Raw genomic sequence first — 23,770 nt, forward strand, 5'->3', positions numbered from 1 at the left:
CTAGCATCTTGGGCTCAGACCCTGGAAATGCTTCAAATTTTCTGGCATTGAACCCTGAGACAAAATGTACTCCAAGAAACAGAGCATGTGTTACAAGGGTTGGTTGGGTAAGGCGTATGGCACGCTGGGGCCTGGGTGCTGTGTAGCCCCAACATCACCCAGTTCAGCCTAGTAGTTCCAACGAGTACACAAGTTTCCCCACACCCAGTCTTGCATCGAGAGATAGCGGCTACCCACGTCAGGGAAAATGGAACAGATGGAGCTAATGAGCCTGTCCAGCTCTGTGAGTTTCACTGAGGATGTGGGCAGCATGGCACGGCCTGCCCACTCCACAGATAGTCGCTGGGGTCTCTGGAAACCTGTCTGCATGACAAGTAGGCACCCCCATAACAGCGGGAGTGTGCTGGGAGAGTAAAGGAGCACTCCCAGCCCCGAGCTGTCTCCAATATAGGGGGACCCGGAGACCCAGGACACCCTTGAAGGAGCATGGCATGCAAGAGGGAGGGGATGGACAGTGGCATGGCTGGGGGTGTGTGTCACACTGCAGAGGGAGGAACTGACTGAGATGTAGCCACGCACATCGGGGAAACAGGCGCGAAAGGAAACACACACACACACACACACACAAACAAAAGAAAGGAAACACAACTACGATTCATGCTTCCTTTTCTAGAACCTTGGGAGAGCAAGAGAGTGTACGGGTCAGCCGACAGGATGGGGCACCCTGTCAAGAGAGAGGGGGAGCCCTGAGGGTCCTCGTCTCACAAGGGGCACACCTTGGACACTTATTTGTATGTCCTGACTGAGCGGTGCCCATTTCCTGCACAGTCAGGGTCCACTCGAAAAGTGACCCCAGCACAGATGGGGGTCCTGGGATACGGGTGCAGAGAAGAGGGGCCGCTGGTCACCCTCATGCTTCTTTTCTGCATCTGAAAACCTATAAAGACAAAAACTTGGGGCTGGAGTGATAGCACAGTGGTAGGGTGGGCGTTTGCCTTGCATGCAAATGACCTAGGACGAACCTGGATTTAATCCCCGGCATCCCACATGGTCCCCCATGCCTGCCAGGAGCGATTTCTGAGAGCAGAGCTAGAGCAGAGCACCTCTAAGTGCTGCCAGGTGTGGCCTCAAACCCAAAACCAAAAAAGAAAAAAAAAAAAGTTGTAGAAAAAACAAAATACAAAAAACAAAAAAGCAATTAAGGGCCCAAGGTGGCTAGAAGGAAGGGACCATAGGAACCTGGTTTGATCCTGGCACCTCAAGCCAGGATCAACCCTGAAGAAAAACAGACCCAAGAGTACTATCTTCCCACCAGGTGTTGCCCCCAAATCCCAAAATAAGTAAATAAAGCAATTAAAAAAAACTTACAAGCTGGTAGCAAGGGGCCAAGGGGATGGTACTAAGGGTGGGGCATGAACCTGGCCCCCGTGTGTCCCTCAACCTGGTGACCACGCAGAGTGGGGGGCGAGTGGCCAGGCCTAGGGAGGCGGATTTGGGGGAGCAGCGGGCAGAGGGCGAGGGCAGGGCCCGCCTGCAGCTCCCAGATAGGCCGGGGCGCCGCCGCCCACCCACGGGCGTTTCCTGCAGGTGCGGGCTTGGGCGGAGCGCGTCGCTGTCCCCACGCGTGTCCGCCTGCGCCCGGGCGCCCAGAGCAGCCGGCCGGGGTGGTTGTGCGTGGCGTGGCGGTGCGGGCGCTTCTGCAGGTGGGGGGCAGCGGGGGGCACCGCCCCGGGCCCTGCCCGCCCTCGGTCTTGGTGACCGCACAGAGGGGTGGGCGGGCGCGCTTGGTTGGGCGCAGTGGCCCGGGCAAGGCAAGGCAAGGCAAGGCAGGCCCCACGGACCGGCGCAGGAGCCGGGGCGCTCGGCCGCGGGTGCCCCCCAGAGCCCCGGCCATGGCTCGGGGCGGCGGCCAGAGCTGGACCTCGGCGGAGTCGGAGGCGGCGGCGGCGGCGGAGGCAGAGCAGCCTGCGGAGATGGCCGAGGAGACCGGGCCCAAGGAGCAGGGGTGAGGCGGGGAGGTTGCAGGGCTTGGAGGGGCGCGAGCCTGGGCCGGTGTGCGTGTGGATTCAGGTTGGTTGCGGGGTCTGGGTCGGTGCCGGCGTCTGAGAGGTTCTCCAGATGTCCAGGGTGATGAGGACGGGGGAGGTGGACTCGCGGAAAAGTGCTCGCGGGACGGTGCGCCTAGGGCGCACGGGTGCGTCTGGGGCGCCAGTTCGGGACTGGGGTTTCTGCAAGTCGGGAGTGCGGGGCCGGGGTGGGAGAAGGTGGATCTGGGGGTCCCCGTGACCCGGGAGAAGCCAGGCGTGGGTGCCGGGCCGGGGGTCTCGATTGGGGGCGTGGAAGGCGCGTCCGGGCGTGTCCGCGGGTCCCAGATGATTCGGGTTCGCGCCCGCGGTCGGCCGGCCGGTGGGCGGATCTCCGGAAGGTTCTGGGCGCCTGTGTCGTCACGTCTCGGGGGAGGGAACTTTGGGGCGCTCGGGTTGATAATAAAGCTCCTAGGGCTAGGCCCCGGGGGGTGTGCGGGGCGGGGGGGGCGCCCTGGGGCGCTGACCTGCCCGCCCGCCCGCTGCCCAGAGACAAGATGGTGAAGGAGACGCACTACTACGACATTCTGGGGGTGAAGCCCAGCGCCTCCCCCGAGGAGATCAAGAAGGCGTACCGCAGGCTAGCACTCAAGTTCCACCCGGACAAGAACCCAGATGAGGGCGACAAGGTACTGACTGACTGGGCCCTGATGGGAAGGGCTAAACCCGTAGGCATGGGTGGTGGGGCCTTCCCAGCAAAGAGGGAAACTGAGGCACAGTCCAGCAGGACTACTTTCTTCTGGGTCCCCAACAGACTCCATCACTGAAGTGACCCATTGGTTCTGTGCCCACCTGTGCCTGTACCCAGTGCCCACCTGACAAGTGTCCCTGGAAGAGATGCATGCCCATAAAGAAAGCTGGTCTTGGGGTGTTGACCCTAACATCCCCTTGGAGGGCCTGGAATGACTTTTGCATAGAAAACTCTGGCCATGATAGGGCCTGGGATGAGCTTTGCCCCCCCACCAACTGCCCAGAAGCACCCTCACCCAAAAGAGGGGCTCCAGATTGGGGGTGGCTACATCTGAAGTGTGTCAGAGACCCAACCAGCGGAGCCCCGGGAGACAGCAGCAAGACAGGGATGAGCCTTTATTTTTAGCCGCCTGTGCGTGTGGCCGTCATCGGTTTAAAATAAGTACTTTTTATGTCAGGCCACGGCACTCATGCCCTCCCCACTATCTATATTTAGGTGCTTATGGTAGCTTTTTAAATCCCGGGTGGTGCCGGGCTGCATTCCTCAAATTCTCTGCAGCTTGGTGGGCGTCTGGCGTCCTGTGGAAGCGTGTGTAAGTGAGGGTGGGTGCCGGCCTGTGGGCCCCCTGAGCTGTTCGGCTGTGCCTGGGTGCTGGAGAGAGCTTTGCTCAAAGACCAGCCTGGCCCACAGCTCACACATGCCACCCTCCAGGGCTGGTGTGAGCATCTGTTTCCCCGGTTCTTGGCTCTTGTTTACTTGTAACCAGGAGCCGAGTGGGTCTCATAAAGAGGCTTTGAGTGGGGCTGAAGTGGCTCTCTCCCCGGCCTTAGATCAGCTGGTTCTCAGCAGACAGGGCTGGACCCTGGCCCAGCCAGCTCTGCCTGTGAGGTCCACTTGGATCCAGTGTCCAAATTCTCGCGTGGATATCCGATGAGTGGTGTCACCGAGTGTATGAGTTGTACTTGGTTCAGAGTTTCCAGGATTAGAGGGAGCCAGCCAGAGGGAGCAGGCTCTTTGCAGAGTGCCTTTCTCTTCCCTCACCTCTTGTGCTGAGCCTGTTTGCCCGTGCCCTTTCTCTGGGCAGTCCTGGTTCCCTTCTCTGTCACAGGTGCAACGTCTTAATTTCCTCCTCCTGCGTTCGTCACTGCATTATTAATGTCTCTTCAAAAATAGATGAAGCTCGCTGCTCGTTGGCGGGTGAGACGGCAGCTGCCGTGGGCTGTGTTGTCCAGGTTGCTAAGCACCCGTGTCCTGCAGTCAGGTGCTCTGGCTGTTCTGACTTCATCTACAGGAGGTTCCCTGCTGGGCTGGGTTTGCAGGGGGCACTGGGAGCCACTCGGAGGGTCAGCAGGTGGATCCAACTGCCAATCAACTTTGTTTTAATGGTTTTTTTTTTTTTTAAATGTTTATAGTCTATGGACTACACCTGTGGATGGTCAGGGGTTAGTCCTACTTCTGCACTCAGGAATCACTCCTGGCACATTCAGGAGACCACATGAGATGCTGGGATTCAACTCATGACATGCAGGCACCCTATCCACTGTACTATCATTCTGGCCCCAGTTTATTTGTTTTCTTTTTTTTTAATTTTTTTATTTGTTTTCTTTTTTATAAAACTTTATTCATTGATTGATTGGTTTTTGAACCACACCTAGCGGTGCTCAGGAGTCACTCCTGGCTCTGCACCCAGAAATCGTTCCTGGCAGGCTCAGGGGACTGTATGGGGTGCTGGGGATCGAACCAGGTCTTTTCCAGTCGGCTGCATGCAAGGCAAACACCCTACCACTGCACTATCTCTCCAGCCCTCTCTTTGTTTTCATTGAGTTGCTGTGTATTACAGTGTTATTCATGATTGACTTTCAGGCTTACATGAGTTTCATGCTTATATGTAACACGTTATGGGGCTGGTGAGGTGGCGCTAGAGGTAAGGTGACTGCCTTGCAAGCACTAGCCAAGGAAGGACTGCGGTTCTATCTCCCCCGGCGTCCCATATGGTCCCCCCAAGCCAGGGTCAATTTCTGAGCACTTAGCCAGGAGTAACTCCTGAGCGTCAAACAGGTGTGGCCCAAAAAAAAAACCAAAAAAAAAAAAACAACAAACAAACAAAACAACCAAAATGTAACACGTTATTCATGATTGAGTTTCAGACATATAATGTTCTAAAACCAAGCCCTTCAACAGGACTTCTTCCTTCCACCCGTGGCCCCAGTTTTCCTCCTGCTCGCTCCCCTCTATAGCTGGCACTTATTAGCTCCTTTCAGCATTTTGAGGCCACTTCCTCCCCCAGTGTCATAGTGGACCCTTCCTGGAACTGTTCCAACCCCCAAACCCCTAGTGGAAACTCTGCTCACTCTATTCCGTTTGGGCATTTTATTCCTGTACTAAGCGTATGTATAACCCAGATATGAGAGGAATCATTCTGGGTCAGTTTCTCTCCCTCTATCTTCACTAAGTAGGATATTCTCCAGATATATTCTGCCATGCATATAACATCACATTTTTTTTTTTTTTTGTGGTTTTTGGGTCACACCCGGCAGTGCTCAGGGGTTATTTCTGGCTCCAGGCTCAGAAATTGCTCCTGGCAGGCACAGGGGACCATATGGGGCGCCGGGATTCGAACCGATGACCTCCTGCATGAAAGGTAAACGCCTTACCTCCATGCTACCTCTCCGGCCCCATAACATCACATTTTATGACTTCATCTTTTTTGTTTTTGTTTTTGTTTTTTTGGGTCACACCTGGCTGTGCTCAGGGGCTACTCCTGGCTCTCCGATCAGAAATCACTCCTGGCAGGTTCGGGAGACATATGGGATGCTGGGATTCGAATCACCATCCTTCTGCGTGCAAGGCAAACACCCTACCTCCATGCTATCTCTCTGGCCCCATGACTTCATCTCTTTTTTTTTTATACAGCCCAGTAGTCTTGTTTTGTAGATATACCATAGTTTCTTCATCCACTCATCTGTTCTCGGGCACTTGGGTTGTTTCCTTATTCTGGCTGTTGTGAATAGTGCTGCAATGAACATAGGAGAGCAGAGGGCTCTTCGGTGTTGTTTTTGGACCCTTGGGGAATATTGTAAGGACTTGAATTGTTGGCTCTTTTTTTTTTTGGCGGGGGGGGAGCATACCCAGTGACACTCAGGGTTTACTCCTGGCTTTGCGCTCAGAAATAGCTCTTGGCTTGGGAGTCCATATGGGACACTGGGGGAATCGAACTATGGTCTGTCCTAGGTTAGCATGTACAAGGCAAGTGCCCTACCATTTGTGCCACCGCTTTGGCCCTTATTATTGGCTTATTTTGAATCTCAATTCTAAGTTTTGTAGGGAATGTCCATCCATATTATTTTCCAGAAAGGCTGGACCAGTTGGCATTCCCCCAGCAATGAATGAGAGCCCCTTTCTCCCCAAATCTGTGCCAGCACTGGTTGTTCTTATTCTTTGTGACCTGTGCTCTCTTGACACCTTTGTTGCTTTTCAAGTTTAAGCTCATCTCGCAAGTATATGAAGTGCTCTCAGATCCAAAGAAAAGGGACATCTATGACCAGGGAGGCGAGCAGGCCATCAAGGAGGGGACCTCAGGCAGCCCTGGCTTTTCCTCCCCCATGGACATCTTCGACATGTTCTTCGGTGGTGGAGCACGGATGGCCCGGGACAGACGAGGTAAGTGCCCCAATGCACCCTGCAAGCAGGTCACTGGGATGCAGACAGGCACCAGTATCAGCTTCCACTTGTTGGCCACCATCTTGACTCCAGGCTTCCTGGACTTGACTCTTGGTCTGACCTTTCTGGGCTCCAGGCACCAGGTCCAGTGGGTAGGGCAGCTGGAGAAAGGCCCACCTCTCGCCAGCCTCTGCTCTGGGTGGAGATAATTCTTATTTTTTTGTTTTGGAACCACTCCTGACAGTGCTCAGGGCTCACTATGGTGGACTCAGGGAGGACCCCATGGGATGCTGGAGATTGAACTTGGCTCAGCTGCATGCAAGGTTAATGCTCTCCCTGTTGTCTTCTTGCTCTGGCCCTCTTGGGGTTTGCTGGGTTAAGAGGTAGCCAGCTTGTGCAGGACGACTGTGGATGCCTGTGCCCCAATCTTCCTTCCCATCAGAGATGTTCCCCAGAACTGGGTTAGCACCCCAAAATGTGTACCTGGTGGGGGTCTTAGCACACTTGCCATGGGGTCACATGGGCATTCCCTGTGCCCTTTTTTTTTTTTTTTTTGGGTTTTTGGGCCACACCGGCGGTGCTCAGGAGTTACTCCTGGCTGTCTGCTCAGAAATAGCTCCTGGCAGGCACAGGGGACCATATGGGACACCGGGATTTGAACCAACCACCTTTGGTCCTGGATCAGCTGCTTTAAGTGTGAGGAACTTTGTGCAAGAACCACACCCCCCAAATACAGCAGAGTCAGCAGTGACCTGTGACAGCACTGGGTTTGGCCCTCATAGATTGGTTTCTGCCCTTGATTTTGGTCCTGACCCCCTCCTTTCACTGTGCCTCTTTGCTGCTGCTGTCAAATTGGTAAGACTGAGCCCATTTAGTGCCAGGGCAATGGCACAGCAAGGAGGGCACTAGCCTTGCATGTAGCCCACCTAGGTTCCAATCCCAAACCCACAGTGATTCCTTAGTGCAGAACCAGGAGTAGCCCCTAAACTGGGTGTGGCCAAACAACAACTAACATAAAAGAACACAAAGTCCTGGGCCCCAACAAGGGGAAACTCTATTCAAGGAACAGTTTGGAGAGGACAAGGTGTGGCCTGGACAACTGAGGGACTGGAGGGGCCAAAGCTGGTGGCAACTTGGGTCCAAGTGGGCCCAAGGGTGGTTCTGGGTTTGCGTGGGATCTGGGAATGGTCCTGGGCATGTTGCAGATGTTTTTGACGCCCACTTCTCCCTTGACCAGGCAAGAATGTGGTGCACCAGTTGTCTGTGACTCTCGAAGATTTGTATAATGGAACCACAAAAAAGCTATCGCTTCAGAAAAACGTCATCTGTGAGAAATGTGAAGGTAAAGTTTGAGTGAGCCTCGAAGTTCTGTCCTTAGATCTGTCCCTCCAGGGAAGTGTCATCTGGGAGAAGTGAGAAGGTGGTTTTGCAGTTTTTGTGTCCTTTGATCTGAGAGGCAATTCTAATCATTTACAATTCTAAAGAAAGATGTTGACTGTGAAGGACAAGCAGAGAGGGCCAGCTGGGATTTGGGGCCTGATGTGTTTTAGCTGCCCTTGGTGCTTCTTTCCTTTGGCCGCACAGTTCAGATTGGACCCTGTAGGATGTTACGAGTATTGGCCCCTACTTTGCCTGCAAGGGCCCTGTGTTCTGTCTCTGGTACCCAAAGACTAGAAAGTATTCTCAGTCTAATGCAAATATCTCGGTGGCCTTGGGGCCCCTGAGGATACAAGATGCATGTAAACCCCCTTGGGTTCTGGGGTCATGCCAGCCTTGATATGAATGACATTAACTCTTTATAATCAATCAAATTTTCTAAAATCAAGGCCTCTAAAGTCAGGGGTTCAGTGTGCTGTGATATTCTTATCACACCACTGGGGTGATGTCTCAGTGGCAGGAGCACATGCTTTGATGTGGGAACCCCAGTTTAGCCTGTACCCAGGCTGTTGAGCAACCTTGGGTGTGACCCAAAACTAGGAGAAAGGAGAGGGTAGAAGAGAAAGTGAGAGAAAGTGATGGAGGGGGAGAATGAGAGAGAGAATTAGAGATCACAGGGAGAGGCAGAGAAGTCAGAAGAGAGGGAGAGAGAAATTCAGAGAATGAGGAGAGAGAGGGAGAGAGAAGAGAGAGGGAAGGAGAGAATCAGAGTCATATCTGGTGACTCAAGTTTCAGAAGTTGGCCAAGAGGACTCCCTACCCTTGGCTATGGGCTCCAGCTCAGGCCCCTCCTGGCCCTTCTGGAAGCTTCTGTGCTGGTGAGAGGAAACACAGCTCTGATAGTCAGACCGACACAGCTGTGAAGAGCTGGACTCTCCTGGCCGGTGGCTTCACAGTGGACACAACGCTGGCCCTGCCTCTCATGCGGCTGCCATGCACCATCTCTGCAGGCGTTGGTGGGAAGAAGGGGTCCGTGGAGAAGTGTCTGCTCTGCAAGGGGCGAGGCACGCAGGTGCACATCCAGCAGATCGGGCCAGGCATGGTGCAGCAGATCCAGACCGTGTGTGTCGAGTGCAAGGGCCAGGGCGAGTGCATCAGCCCCAAGGACCGCTGCGAGAGCTGCCAGGGCGCCAAAGTGGTGCACGAGAAGAAGGTCATTGAGGTGCATGTGGAGAAAGGTGAGGGTCCCGGGTTTGGGGTGGGTGCGGGGGATGGGCTGAGGGCCGTTCGGGGAAAGGCAGGTGACTGGACTGTGACATTGATGGATGCTGTTCTGCAGGTATGAAAGATGGGCAGAAAATTCTGTTCCATGGAGAAGGCGACCAGGAGCCAGATCTGGAGCCCGGGGACGTCATCATCGTGCTGGACCTGGAGGAGCACAGCGTCTTTCAGAGACGTGGCCATGACTTGCTCATGAAAATGATCATCTTGCTTTCCGAGGCCCTTTGTGGCTTCAAGAAGACGATTCAAACACTGGACAGGCGGATCCTTGTGATCACGTCCAAATCAGGTGATGCTGAGTCCCCTGCTCTGCAGGGCAGGTCCGGTTGGAGTGGGATATCCCTAGGAAACTGGGCCTACCCACAGGGCCACCTGGCCCCCTTGCTTCTCTCTTCCCCACCATACAGTAGCTCAACCCCAGTGTTGCTTTTGTTGAACTCCCCTGGTCCCTTTTCTTTTACCATTTGGAGGGAAGCTTTCCAGACTTGGGGAGGCCCTTCAGACTCCAGAGGCTTGAGGGAAACTGTGGGTCCAGGACCTGATTGTGCTGGGTGCCCTTAGTGTGTGTGGGATGTGTCTCAGCTTCTGGAAACCCTGGATGCCTCCCTTGGCTCGACTCTTCTTCCCAACCTGGTGGTGAGTCAGTTGCACATGAAGAGGCAGGTTGCCGTGACCCAGACTTGTGTCTGAGTCCTGCCGTTTCCAAACCCCCTTCCTGGAGACACAGGCTCTGGGGCAGCACCTCACGGATATCATCTGGAGCCTTGTGCCGCCTCAGACACATTCCTCACTTCCACTCTTGGTGACAGGGGAGGTGGTGAAGCACGGGGACCTAAAATGTGTGCGCGGTGAGGGCATGCCCATCTACAAGACGCCCCTGGAGAAAGGGACCCTTATCATCCAATTCCAGGTAAGTGGCAGATGTGCTCTGGGGACAGGTGGGTAGCACCCCCACACCCCAGAGAAAAGACACAGCCCCCTGCTTGCAGGTGGCCTTTCCTAAAAATCACTGGCTCGTGTTGGACAAGCTCCCGCAGCTGGAAGCTCTGCTGCCCCCACGGCAGAAGGTCCGAGTCTCTGAGGACATGGAGCAGGTGGACCTCCAGGAGTTCAGCCCCACTGAGCACAGCTGGCGGCAGCACCGTGAGGCCTACGAAGAGGACGAAGATGGGCCTCGTGCCGGCGTGCAGTGCCAGACAGCGTGACCAGCCAGTGACAGAACAGCTTTGCCCAGTGGCCTGGCGTCTGCGATGCCCCACCTGTGCCAGCACTCATTGCGGGGCATCTTTCTGGTTTTCTTTTGCTTGTGACTGAAGTTCTAGTTTAATTTATATTTAAAGGTCTTAAGTGTCAATCCCTTTGGTCTGCATATGGAACTTTTTATATTTTTTTTTGGTTTTTGGGCCACACCCGGTGACGCTCAGGGATTACTCCTGGCTATGTGCTTAGAAATCACTCCTGGCTTGGGGGACCATATGGGACACCAGAGGATCGAACTGTAGTCCATCCTAGGCTAGGGCATGCAAGGCAGATGCCTTACCACTTGCACCACTGCTCGGGCCCCATGCATTGGAACTTTTTCGGGTTCACCTTCAGGACCCCCCTTGGTGCTTCTGGTGGCTTGGCTTAGGTGACAAGACAGCACAGTCTTGGTGGGACTCAGCAACACGTGGCCTAGGTGCCCCACCCCCCTTCCAATGCTGAGGACTCAGGAAGACCGCCCTGGGCTGAGTCTAGAGTAGAAGCAAGGAGATGACACTGGCTACCAGCCCACTTAGTGCCACAGGGGTGGGGATGGAACTCTCCAGATCTCATGGAGGAGGAAATTCTAGGTCAGGCAGGGAAGGCGGCTTTGGAGACCATGTACCTCGCTTTCATGCCTTATCTGCGGTCCATGTTTGCTTCCTTGTAAAGGGGACCTGTTCATAGTATTTCAGAGACTGCTCTTCACTGACCAAGTGACTAGCAGAGCTGTCAGTATTCCAGAGCAGCTTGTCTGCAGGTGGTCCCCTAGCACATGGCAAAGGCAAAGGGCCTCCAGTGGAGGGACACAGTGGGGACAGGTTCTGCCATACTGGTCAGTATGGGTTACTCTCTGGGGTGGTGAGCAGAGGCTCAGAAGGCCACCCTGGTTTGCAGCCACCCTTGGGCCTTTCTGCAGAGCCTTGCCTGGCTGGTTCTCTCTCTCCTGCCCAAGTCAAGTAGACCAGGGCCCTCTGCAGGCAGGCGAGGCAGCTGGTTAAGGGGCTCCAACACCACTTTGTGGGCGGCTGTTGGTAAGCACCCTCCCAAGGCACCTGAGACACAGCCACCTGGATCCAACCCAGAGTTTCTGTCCTGTCTCACCAGGGGGTCAGGGGCACCATGGCACCTGGTTCCCCCATCTTCCCTGTAGTGTGTGTGAACTGGAGTGCTGTCAGGAATGTTTCCTCTGCACATGTCACTTTAAAATGAAAACTGAGTTGGTTCAGCTGACTCGGGGCCATGCTCCACTTCTCTCTTACCCAGGAGTGAGTTCTTCCCTAATGACCAGGCTGAATTCTGTGCAAACAAAAAATCAGCATTGGGCAGTAACACCTGCTGTGGAAACAGAGGGAGGGAAGAGAGCAGACATCTGAGTGACCACCTAAGTACAGGTCTGAGAAAGGAACATTCCAGCACTGCCTGAAGGTGAGCAGAAGGCAGGGCTCGGAAGGCTGGGTCCCAACCCAAAAGTGATGGGAGGGGTGAGAGATAATACCTTGTATATGACTGACTCAGGTTCAATCTCTGGCATCCCATAGGGTCCTCTGAGCACTGCCAGAATGACCTTGGAGATCAGAGCTAGGAGTAACCCCTGAGCAACACTGAGTGTGGCCCCCCAAAAAAACAAAAGTGGAGGGGAGGCTGGAGGAACACATGACCCGTGGTCACTGGCCAGCAACCAGCTTCATGGCGCTAGTTAGGAACACCTCAGCAAAGTACCTGGGGGACTGCCGGCCACGCACAAGAGGCAGTGGGAACACCAGATGCTATGCTGGACTTTGACAAGGTTCAGAGACAAACATCTGGCACTGGAGGCCCTTCAGGCAGGGTAGGATAAGAGTCTTGGCATGTTTCTTCTTTTTCTTGTTTTTGGGCCACACCCAGCAGTATCAGGGGTTACTTCTGGCTCTGTGCTCAGAAATTGCTCCTGGCAGGCTTGGGGGACCGTATGCGATGCCGAGAATTGAACCGGGGCCATCCTGGGTTGGTTGCATGCAAGGCAAATGCCTTACTGCTATGCTACCTCTCTGGCCTGTCTCAGCACATTTCTACCAGAGTAGGTTTTGTCTGTCCTAGCTCATTGGAGGGGGGAGCCCAGGAACCCACCAAGCACCTGGTATCTTGTAGGCTCTCCAGCAGGACCCACACACTGCTACTGGTCTTCTCACTGTCCACCAGTGACAAAAATGGCAAAAGATGCAGGTTCTGAGACATAGGTCTGAGACATAGGTGTTTGCATTAAGAACACTTTTATGTCCAAGTGTGAACAGTATTTCCAATAACACATAAAAAGCTGTTTAACTCCAAAAATTCAGTCTTTGCTATGTCCGACGTTCAACTGTCAATCTAGAAAGGTAAGGAATGTCGAGATCGATCTATTTACTTTCTCTGCAGTGTGAGCTTGAAGACTTAAGACATCTAAATTGGACAATCGTAGATGTGAATTTCCTGGTCATCTCCGACAGAAACGATTTTTGAGCCATTTCCGTTGTATTTTACTCCCCAGACCTGTAATGTAAGGGAAAATGGGGAGAAAGTTCTTATGCTTCTCTTCTTGAGAATGAGCGTCTTAATTCTCTTAAGGAGACCAGGGTGGCTGCTCTATTCTCTGGATCTGGGACTGGGCCTCTTGCTGCCTGTACCTCTGGAACTTCACATTCACAAAGCGGGTCTGCAAAATCCAGGGTGCCAGCACAGCCTCATGCCTTGGCAGCTTTTAAGAGGAGGTCCACAGCCATGAGGGCATGCCCTACAGGGACAGCTGCAAACTGCTCGTGTCCCTTCCTTTAATGACTGTCATGGCATCTGAGGCCCAGGAACTGGTCACCAATTTTAGCTGCTGCAGTGACCTCTACCCCTTCACAGAGGGAGCAACTAGCTAGGTCAGCTGCCACCCTGACTGAGCATTTAATCCCATTAGAATGGCCTGCCACCCAAACTTCCCTTTGCCTCAAACAAAGCCCCCCAGATAGTAGAGCCTCCTCTCCAGGGAAGGTGCTCAGATGAGCCTCGCTCAGTGGGGAGGCTTGTGCCTGCACGATGCCTGGGTGCAGCACACCCCCCTCAAAGGCAAGACAACCCTCTCACCTGTACTGGCAGCAACTTAAGAAAAGGGCAAGTGTACCCCTGCTCCACAGAAATGTTTGGCCTAGTGGGTTGCAAGGCTGGCTGGCGGCATGGGTAGGGGTGTGGGAGTGTACTTGCTGGAGAAGCACATGGAGGGCCCTGAACCAGAGACCCAGAGGCTCAAACCAGGGTGCAGTACCTGGTCCTGGTGATCGAAGAATGTGTGAATACAAGTCCTCGTTCCAACATCCCACACTTTGACGCTTTTGTCAGAAGAGCTGTGTAGGAAGGAGGAAATTTCCACTGATGCTGTTTTCGGGTCTTTTTTTTTTTTTAGTTTTCGGGCCACACCCATTTGATGCTCAGGGGTTACTCCTGGCTAAGCGCTCAGAAATCGTCCCTGGCTTGGGGGGACCATATGGGATGCCGGGGGATTGAACCACGGTCCTTCCTTGGCTAGCGCTTTCAAGGCAGACACTTTACCTCTAGTGCCACTTCGCTGGCCCCTCGGGTCATTTTTTAACTTAGAAGAAATCCTTTTATTTTTTTTTTTTCTGCTGTGGTGCTGGTGGTACTCAAGGAACCCTATGAGTGCTGGTGATCAAATTTGGGTCAGCTGTTTGCATGGCAAGTGCCTGCTATGCTATCACTTCAGCCCTTACAGTTGGAAGGAGCCATCTATAAACGGTGACACCCTTCCACCTGCATGTTCTGACATCCTTGGGAGCACTTTGACTCATGCTGGCTGCTCCCTCACCCCTGCATCTAACATTGACTGGTGAGTTCTGCTCATAAGGGGGACACAACTTGGCCCTCACGTGCAGAGTGAACCCATTAGATGTATGTCTGACTAGTTAATAGGGGAACTATCAGGTTCCCCAGAGAATTGCTAAGAAGCCTCTGAAACCCATGGGCAGTGCTAATGAGTGGCCCGTTTCACATTTTCAGATGCCTGGGCCATCTTGGGCCTCAGCAGGACTGTAGTTGTAAGTCACCACTTTACAGATAGCAATGGTTTCAGTGGTTTCTGGAATACAGATATTCCCCAGAGTACTAGACACAGAGAATTTATAGGAAAATGACAGTTGAGAATTTTTTCTTTTTTGGTTTTTGGGTCACATCCGGCAGCACTCAGGGGTTACTCCTGGCTCTATGCTCAGAAACCGCTCCTGGCAGGCTTGGGGGACCATATGGGATGCCGGGATTTGAACCACCGACCTTCTGCATGCAAGGCAAACGCCTTACTTCCATGCTATCTCTCCGGCCCTGACAGTTGAGAATTTTTAAGACTCTACCTTTGCCCTGGCCAAGGACCACTCCATGACTTAAGCATTTTAAAAGATGCTGCAGAAAACAAAGGCTGACCAAGTAAGAAAGGGCACAGCACCCTGGAGTGCTGAGGGAGTGAGGGGGTCTGCAGAAAGAACTGACTCGCCCTGCAGGCTCTGCTTGGGTCATGAGTACCTGGAGACAAAGTGTGTGTCGTCAGGACAGAAGGCCACGTTCAGCACCCAGGACGCATGACCACTCAGCGTGCCAGCCAGGTTGGCGTGTTGTCTGAAAAGAAAATGCCTCTAGTAAGACTGAGCTGTCCTGAGGACTCCTGAGAGCCATCGGTGGCCTGGAGGATACATATCAGCTGCCTGTTTAACTGGACTGGAAGGTCCCTCTAAAGCAGCAAGGCGAATGTACAAGTTCCCATAAGTGCTGATGCATAGGAGAATGGAAGCCAGTAAGCCCTCAGGAGATGGGAGTACCAACAAGGCCTGGCCTAAAGGTACCCTTTCACAGTCAGTGGGTGTGGAGGGGCAGGCCTACTGGACACCACTTGCGTTTGCCCAGGACAGAGAGCAGCAAATGTGGCCTCTCACAGATGGCCCCAAGTACCAGAGGTCACTCACACATCATAGATCTTGATGTAGCCGTCATCCGAAGCAGTAACAAGGAGCTGGGAATCCGGGGAAAAAGTCAAGGAGCGAATGGGCATGGCGTGGCCTGAAATGCAGACAAAGCGCTTTCTCACCCGGCGAAGCAGAGTCCCCAGGGGTCTTTCCACAGGCTCTCTCTAGCTTCAGTCCTTTCAGTGACCAGGAGCCAGTGAAGGCTCCTTCCTCTTAGTCTTCTCCTCCTCGCGTGGACCTTGGCACACATTGCTTAGAAAAGACCCCTCTGCTACAAACAAGGTGTCTCACAGGCAAGGGGAGGCCCTTTGCTGCAGCATAAAAGATAATGGAGGCAGTGAATCATTCACTTGGTATGGTGCAAAGTAGCGCTAGGCACCAGAGCAGAGGACAGACCCAGCCAAGTCTTTCTAACCATCAAGTACTTTAGAATCAACTAACTCACTGGAGCCAAGACATGCCAAGAGAGCATCTAACATAGGCACAAGAACCAAAAAAGGTCTAGGTCAGCGATGGCAAATCTGTGGCATGCGAAGGCCTTGCAAATGGTCTGCAATGAATAAATTTATAAAGAGTTTTTAGATACTAAAATCTTGTTATTAAGGTTTAATTGACGTGCTGGCACTTTGAGGAAATTCTTTGGTTTTGTGCAGCAGCTTGGGCACTCGAGCTCAAAAAGGTTAGCCATCACTGGTCTAGGTCATAACCCCAGAGACATCTGAGATTTCCAAGAGGTGTTTTTCAACTCTAATGCCTGCTAGCCATTTAGGAACATTTTAACTGCACATTTAATCCTTCCTTTGTTAACCCAGCTTGCACAAATTAAAGGAGGAGCCAAACCTTCCAGCGTATGCAGAAGTTTTCCAGTTGCAATGTCAAAAATATTGATGATTCCGTCTATGGCTCCACTGGCCAGATACTTCCCGTCGGGACTCTGCAGGCACAAAGAGCACTTGAGAGTTGGGACTCAACCATCTCCACCAAACACAAGCCCATCTGGGACAGGCTATGGGTAGGAGAGGGCCAAAATAGCAGCTGTCTGGCCAGAGGGGCAGCTATGCCCAGAGGCACAGAAGATGGGCCGGAGAATCAATGAACGTGTTTGCTTACGTATGCGATACTCAGAATGAATTTTCCTCTCGTGTCCAAAGAATATTCCTTTTTCCCACTTTCTACACCAAAAATGTTCACTTTCCCTATGTGAGTTCCTGTGGCCAAATACTGCGAATCAGGAGAAAAGGCCAACGTCCAGGCATCCACTGAACAGAAAAAAGGAGGAAAAAATACAATGAGATGAAAGTAAGACCTGAATTGAAAAGTATTACCCAACTTTTTTTTTGGGGGGGGGGGCCACACCTGGCGGTGCTCAGGGGTTACTCCTGGCTGTCTGCTCAGAAATAGCTCCTGGCAGGCACAGGGGACCATATGGGACACCGGGATTCGAACCAACCACCTTTGGTCCTGGATCAGCTGCTTGCAAGGCAAACGCCGCTCTATCTCTCCGGGCCATATTACCCAATTTTAACTGGAAAAACAGTTTCCTGATTCAAGAACGTCTAGGTTGTTAACAATGCTAAATCTTTAGCAATTTGGCTGAAGGGACTCTAGCACATAATAAAAATAGACAGCAAGTACCACACTGGGTATAAACCAGAACATGAAGAATTAAATCTGCTCGCTCCTGAACATGAAACTTGAAGCTACTTTAGACAACGCACCCTTCCTTCTGCCCTGGTAGCACACGATACCAAAATTACAAGGTGAAAAGCTGGTTTTTCATTAAACTCTGAGGAAGGAAATCAGATGTTCTAGCAGCCATTACTCTTGCACACTGCTACCTGTCACGGTGCTGTTACCATGTGAGAGGAAATAAATGCTGCTGCCACTTGGGGGGCAGAGGCAGACCAAAGACTGGAGACTAAGTACAGCAGCTTTCTAGGTATCAGTTAACTGAGCATTCTAGGTAGGGTATGTGGTGGGATAGACCCAGGGCCTCACATATAAACCCTACCACTGAGTCAAATCCCCAGTCCCTAACTTAGCACTGATGTTAAAGAAACATCTTGTGATTAATAATTACTTGTTAGAATTTCTAAAACTTATGGTTAACCAACTACTCCATTTTTGTTTGTTTTGTTTTGTTTTTGGCTCACACCTAGCTGTGCTCAGGACTGACTCCTGGCTTTGTGCTCAGGAATCATTCCTAGTGGTACTCAAAGGACCATATGGGATGCTGGGGACTGAACACAGGTTAGCAAACCCTCCCCACTGCCCCCCACTGTACTATTGCTCCAGCCCCAGCAGATACCCTTTCATAGAGGTTTTGAAAAGGGAATGTGAATCTCTAGCATCTTTCCTGAAAGTCTTACCAGGTCCTGCATCTATGGACTTTATTTGTTTGCCATTTTCCAAGTCCCATAGACGAATATGGGCATCCAGAGAGCTGGATGCTGCGATGGGCAGAGTGTGGCTGATGTCCACAGACACCACGCCCAGCTGATGTCCCTCCAGGCTCCATTGCAGTTCCAGTCTTTCATCACGCCTTCGGAAGGTAGGGGACAGACAAGGGCATTTGTTCACACACAGCACAATGCACATGGCACTTAAGACTGGGCCCCTGGGACTGTCCCCAACAGGCTGAGTGGTGCAGAAGCAGAGATGAAGATTCACAGCATGTACAGGAGGCCACCAGAGATTCATGACTTTGAGAGAGGCCAGAGAAAGATACAACAGGGAGAATGCTTGGTCATCTCCAGTAGCACATGGGAGTCCCCCCACGTTCAACAGGAGTTATCTCTGAGCATGCCAGGTATGGCCCCAAAACAGAAAAAACCCGACTTTGATATAGAACAAAAAAAATAAATAAACGAAGCAAACAGAGTTCCCCAACACACTGATACTTCTTTTTAGCCTAGACAGTTTATATTTCTCTCTCTATATATACTTCCCATCCAAGTTGGGAGCCCACTAAGCTATAGGCTAGACGTTGGGGAGGGCACTCACCATTTCCAGACCTTCACTAGGTCATCCAGAGATCCTGTGACCACCGTATCAGCATATTCTTTCTTGTTCGCCCCCCATGCCACTGACCAAATAGCATCCTCATGTGCTGGAACAAAATCAGGCAAGGGTGAGCTGAGCAGTAGGTGGGCCGAGCACACACTCTACCTCTGGATGCCTAAGTTCTAGACCCAACACTGCACGGTTCCCTGGGCACCAAATATATAGCCTGAGGATGGCTATATGACCTCATGCTTTGCCAGCATGAAGCCGAGTTCAATCCCCAAAAATGCCCCCTCTGAGCCTTCATGACTGAAGAGTGTGGATCCTTCACAAGTCCCACAGCCAAGAAGACATGGTCCTGGACATCGCAACAATAACAAAAATGGGAGGAAATGAATGAAGGTCTTCATGTGAGTTCTGAATTGCCTGAGATAAAACGAAGCAGAGGTTGTTCCAATGACTCAGCTTCACTGTTTACAAGGTGCCTTTCCAGTAGCTTTCAGAAGTAGCCAGTCATCCCCAACCACAGGGTAACAAATGAAGAAGCACCACAACTACCCAAAGACTGGCCCACTGTAGCGCTGACATGCTGTCCAGCACGGCCACTGTTTGACTGAAACAAGTGACACAAAGGAGGAGCACCCTCTTCCCTCCGCATTCACTCAGTAAAGATACACTCGTCTGGCTTTCCTCAACTTGCACAGCTCTGGTGAAGAGTTAGACACAGGTATGAAGTTCAGTGCCACTGGCGAGCTGTTTGCAGACCAGACACTGCCAGGTTCTGCTCCCAGCCTTCCACTGTCACTATCTGCCACACGGCCCTGGATCACGCTTTCTAGGAGTCAAGCTGAAACACCACTTTGACAGGTGAGTCTGCTAGCAGGCAAGCTGCTTACCTTGTTCTTGTTTGAAGAGAATGCTGTACTAAAAAGGGAATAGAAGTCATATTAGACCAGTGGTCAGATTTAGATGTGCCCCGCTTGCAAGCGAATCTAAAATCGCCCCCTGTTGACCCAACTCAGACCCAGTCCCCATAAGATAATCATCCTGTCACTGGCCCAACACCCAACAGTTCTGATTCTTGTTCCTGCAAGGTTGACGGTCACATCAGAAAAACATTGTGTGGAGGAAATGTGATCTCTCCTCCACTCTCCTCCAGGGGACACTAATATATTTCAGAGTCTAGTATGAAGAAATTCAGAGTCTAATATGAAGTTGCCTAATAGCAGTATTCAAAGGAACCTGTTAACTCTGTTTCTAATCTTAGATAAATGGCAGCTTCTTCTTTTCTCTTTCTTTTTTTACATTTTTGGTTTTTGGGTCACACCCGGCAGCGCTCAGGGGTTACTCCTGGATCTATGCTCAGAAATCTCTCCTGGCAGGCTCGGGGGACCTTATGGGATGCTGAGATTCGAACCGATGACCTTCTGCATGAAAGGCAAACGCCTTACCTCCATGCTATCTCTCCGGCCCCCAGCTTCTTCTTTTCTTATTTTTTATTTTGGGCTACCTTCAGCGATGCTCAGTGCTTATTCCTGGTTCTGGACTCAGGAATTACTCCTGGAGGTACCCAGGGAACTCTATGGGATGCTGGGGATTAAATCTGGGTGAGCCATGATAAATTTTTCTTTCTTTTCTTCTTCTTTATTCCCTTTTCTTCTTTTGGTGTAGAAAGAGTAAAGAACAGATCAGAGCAGAAAAGCAAATGGAGGGCCAGAGAGATAGCATAGTAGTAGGGTGTTTGCCTTGCATTTAGCTGATCCAGGATAGATGGTGGTTCGAATCCTGGCATCCCATATGGTCCACCAAGCCTGCCAGGAGCGATTTCTGAGTGAAGAGCCAGAAGTAACCACTGAGCGCCGGCAGGTATGACCCAAAGGAGGAGGAGGAGGAGGAGGAGGAGGAGGAGGAGGAGGAAGAGGAACAGGAGGAGGAGAAGGAACAGGAACAACAACAACAGGAGGAGGAACTACAGGAGGAGGAGGAAAAGAACAGGAACAACAACAGGAGGAGGAGGAGGAACAACAACAACAACAGGAGGAGGAACTACAGGAGGAGGAACAGGAGGAGGAGGAGGAGAACAGGAACAACAACAGAAGGAGGAGGAGGAACAGGAACAACAGGAGGAAGAGGAGGAACAACAACAACAGGAGGAGGAGAAACAACAGGAGGAGGAACAACAACAGGAGGAGGAACAACAGGAGGAAGAGAAGAGGAGGAGGAAGAGGAGGAGGGGGAGGGAGGAAGAAGGAGGAAGGAAGAGGAGGAGGAAGGAGGAGGAGGGAGAAGGAAGGAGAAAAGAGGAAGGTGGAGGAGGAAGAGGAAGAGGAGGAAGGAGGAGGAGGAAGGAGGAGGAGGAAGGGGGAAGGAGGAGGAAGGAGAAAGGAGGAAGGAGGAAGAGGAGAAAGGAGAAGGAGGAAGGAGAAAGGAGAAGGAGGAAGGGGGAAGGAGGAGGAAGGAGAAAGGAGGAGGAAGGAGGAAGAGGAGAAAGGAGAAGGAGGAAGGAGGAGGAAGGAAGAGGAGGAGGAGAAAGGAGGAGGAGAAAGGAGGAAGAAGAGGAAGGAGGAGGAGAAGGAGGAGGAAGGAGGAGAAGGAGGAGGAAGGAGGAGAAGGAGAAGAAGGAGGAGGAGGAAGAGGAGGAGGAGGAGGAGGAAGAGAAGGAGAATGAGGAGGAGGAAGAGGAGAAATAATAATAATAAGAAGAAGAACAACAACAACAACAACAAATGCTTGGATAACATCATGGTCTTCTACTGCCTTGAAATCCACTGACTAGGGGCTGGAGATATAGCACAGCGGTAGGGCGTTTGCCTTGCATACAGAAGGACGATGGTTCGAATCCCAGAATCCCATATGGTCCCCTGTGCCTACGACGATGGTTCGAATCCCAGAATCCCATATGGTCCCCTGTGCCTACCGGGGGCGATTCCTGAGCATAGAGCCAGGAGTAGCCCCTGAGCGCTGCTGGGTGTGACTCAAAAACAGAAAAAAAAAAAAAATCCACTGACTAGATAGAAACTTTCTTCTTGCTGCTCCCTTAATCCAGGTAAAACAAAGTCCCTCCTTATCAGACGGGTCCCAGCAGCATCCATATCCCACCTCACCACAGCCCCAAAGGGTCAGGACACATAAATCTACTCAAGAAATTACATACTGCTCACAGTTATCTCCTATTATTCTGGGAAGACAGGCAGAAGACAGAGCAGTCTCCAGCTTAATCCTGCATCTTCCTGAGATTCTAACTACAGAGATTTCCTCCAGCACAGAAAACCAATGGGGAAAACACATAGAAGACCACCAAGCTCAGTGAACAAAAACAGTATCACTGACTACATAACCACCAGTAAATCCTCAGACAGTGTCTTTAGTGACACTATGATGAGGATGTTTAAGGAGTTTTAAAAAATGACAGGTTTGGTAGTCAGCAAAGCATGAGAAAGTAGAGTCGAAATGAAAGAAACTTCAACAGTCAGAAATGACAGAAATGAAGAACATAGTAGGTGATATTAAAAGACTCCATAGAGGGGCTGGAGCGATAGCACAGCGGTAGAACATCTGCCTTGCACGCAGCTGACTCGGAACCGGGATGGACTGGGATTTGATCCCTGGCATCCCATATGGTCCCCCAAGCCTGACAGGAGCACTTCTGAGCACAGAGCCAGGAGTAACCTTTGAGTACCGCTGTGTATGGCCCCAAAACAAAACAAACAACAACAAAACCCTTTCCCCCAAAACTACATAGAGGGGCTGGAGTATAACACAGTGGGGAGGGCATCTGCCTTGCATTCGGCAGACCTGATTTCGATCCCTGGCATTCCATATGGTCCTCCCTGAGCACTACCGGGTCTGACCAAAAAAATGCTTAAGAAACTCAATACAGGGGCTGGGAAGATAGCACATCGGTAGGACATTTGCCTTGCGTGCAGCCGACCCAGGACAGACAGTGGTTCAAGCCCCAGCCAGGAGCGATTTCCGAGTGCAGAGCCTTGAGTAACCTCTGAGAACCCCTGGGTGTGACCTACTCCCCAAAAAGAAAGAAACCATAGAAACTCTTAACAGCAGAATCACAGGGGCTGAGCAAAAGATCGAGGTGCACCAAGAGAAGGAGAAAACTGCTAGAGAAAAGCAGAAAGTGGAAAAATAGCTCCAACAGGAATGAGCAGCACGTCAGAGAATGATGGGGCTGAATTCGAGAGGAACAAGAGAAGAAGAATGGTCGGAGTCTCTTAAGAACAGGAAAGCACAAAAGGTGATGAAGAAACAATTGTTCAAGAAATCATTGATAAGGTTCCAGAGCCAAGGACTGCAAACCCCAAGCGAGACCCCTAAGAACCGGTGCCAGTGAAAAGGGACCCAATTAGGCAAACTTCGAGAGAGACCATTTTATGCTGTCAGTGGGTCTGTGTCCAGCGCCACCCAGACCTTAAGGGACCATCCTATCTACCTCATGTCAGGACAATCTGGTGGCCCTGAAACCTGCGGGGACACCCGTTGATGCTCCCTGCCACCCCACCCACCCTGCTGCACAGGTCGATCTTACCTGGTTGGTCATTTCCTCAACCAAGGCGTGGGGCTTAAAGGCAGGTTGGCTCTGTCTGTGGAGACAACAGTAGGTTTTCAGTAACGCCACGGGGGGGGGGGAATGGCTGCCTTTGGGGGGGGGGAAGAAACAATGTTCTTTTTTTTGGGGGGGGGGTCACACCCGGCAGCACTCAAGGGTTACTCCTGGCTCTATGCTGAGAAATCATTCCTGGTAGGCTCGAGGGACCATATGGGATGCCAGAATTCGAACCACCGTCCTTCTGCATGCCAGGCAAACACCCTACCTCTATGCTATCTCTCCAGGGTGTCCTTTTACCCCTAAAGCATTCTGCCATATGACCAACTACAGGTTGCAGGCAGACTAAAATTTTCTAACCCCAAGGTCTTTCTTCAATGTCCCAGGAAAAGTTCTCCTCACGGTTGTCACAGACAAGCTTCAATAAATTAGAGATCTTGGTTTTGTTTTGTTTTGGTTTTTGGGTCCCATCCAGCAGTGCTCAGGAGGGGCTACTCCTGGCTCTCCGCTCAGAAATCGCTCCTGGCAGGCTCAGGGGACCTATGGGACGCCGGGATCCGATCCCCCGTCCTTCTGCATGCAAGGCAATCGTCCTACCTCCACGCTATCTCTCGGGCCCCAGGGAGCTCGGTGCAACGGCAGTCCGGCAGCAACCACCCAGCAGCACTACCCCACCCAGCCGGTGGGGGGCGCCACGCCCCCAGCGCCTTTCCCGTCAACGCGCTCCAGGGAGCTGCAGCGGCGGGGACGCGGAGTGGGCGACGCCACCTCGGGCCGCGCACCCCGCTCGCACCTCGGGGAGCCTCCTCCTAGGCGCCGCCCGCCCGCGTGAGCCAGTCCCCATGGCAGCCCCGCGCAGCGGATACTCCTTACCGTCTCCACTGCCGCAGCTGTCGGCGCCGCT

At 52.2% G+C, this 23,770-nt stretch overlaps 2 protein-coding genes across 3 annotated transcripts; one reads left to right on the forward strand and one right to left on the reverse strand.

Moving 5' to 3' along the window:
• The first annotated feature begins 1,826 nt into the window (after positions 1 to 1,826).
• Positions 1,827 to 10,449, forward strand: DNAJA4 (DnaJ heat shock protein family (Hsp40) member A4). The gene is made up of 8 exons (XM_049783969.1): positions 1,827 to 2,005; positions 2,575 to 2,713; positions 6,255 to 6,435; positions 7,673 to 7,777; positions 8,823 to 9,050; positions 9,152 to 9,382; positions 9,903 to 10,003; positions 10,083 to 10,449. The coding sequence occupies exons 1-8, from the start codon at positions 1,893 to 1,895 to the stop codon at positions 10,296 to 10,298; spliced, it is 1,314 nt and encodes a 437-aa protein (XP_049639926.1). The 5' UTR covers positions 1,827 to 1,892; the 3' UTR covers positions 10,299 to 10,449.
• Positions 10,450 to 12,570: 2,121 nt separating this feature from the next.
• SKIC8 (SKI8 subunit of superkiller complex) lies at positions 12,571 to 23,770 on the reverse strand. 2 transcript variants are annotated; one of them, XM_049783755.1, is made up of 11 exons: positions 23,740 to 23,770; positions 22,849 to 22,903; positions 19,205 to 19,232; positions 18,309 to 18,414; positions 17,675 to 17,847; positions 16,416 to 16,564; positions 16,146 to 16,239; positions 15,306 to 15,399; positions 14,869 to 14,961; positions 13,604 to 13,682; positions 12,571 to 12,846 (listed from the first exon to the last, which is right to left on the reverse strand). In XM_049783755.1, exons 2-11 carry the CDS (start codon positions 22,858 to 22,860, stop codon positions 12,757 to 12,759), a joined length of 918 nt encoding a protein of 305 aa, XP_049639712.1. In that variant the 5' UTR covers positions 22,861 to 22,903; positions 23,740 to 23,770; the 3' UTR covers positions 12,571 to 12,756. The 2 variants fall into 2 exon arrangements, with proteins under 2 accessions (XP_049639712.1, XP_049639713.1); XM_049783756.1 differs by lacking the exon at positions 23,740 to 23,770 and adding an exon at positions 23,660 to 23,696.

The sequence above is a fragment of the Suncus etruscus genome, chromosome 11, assembly GCF_024139225.1.
Source record: "Suncus etruscus isolate mSunEtr1 chromosome 11, mSunEtr1.pri.cur, whole genome shotgun sequence".
Classification (NCBI taxonomy): domain Eukaryota; kingdom Metazoa; phylum Chordata; class Mammalia; order Eulipotyphla; family Soricidae; genus Suncus; species Suncus etruscus.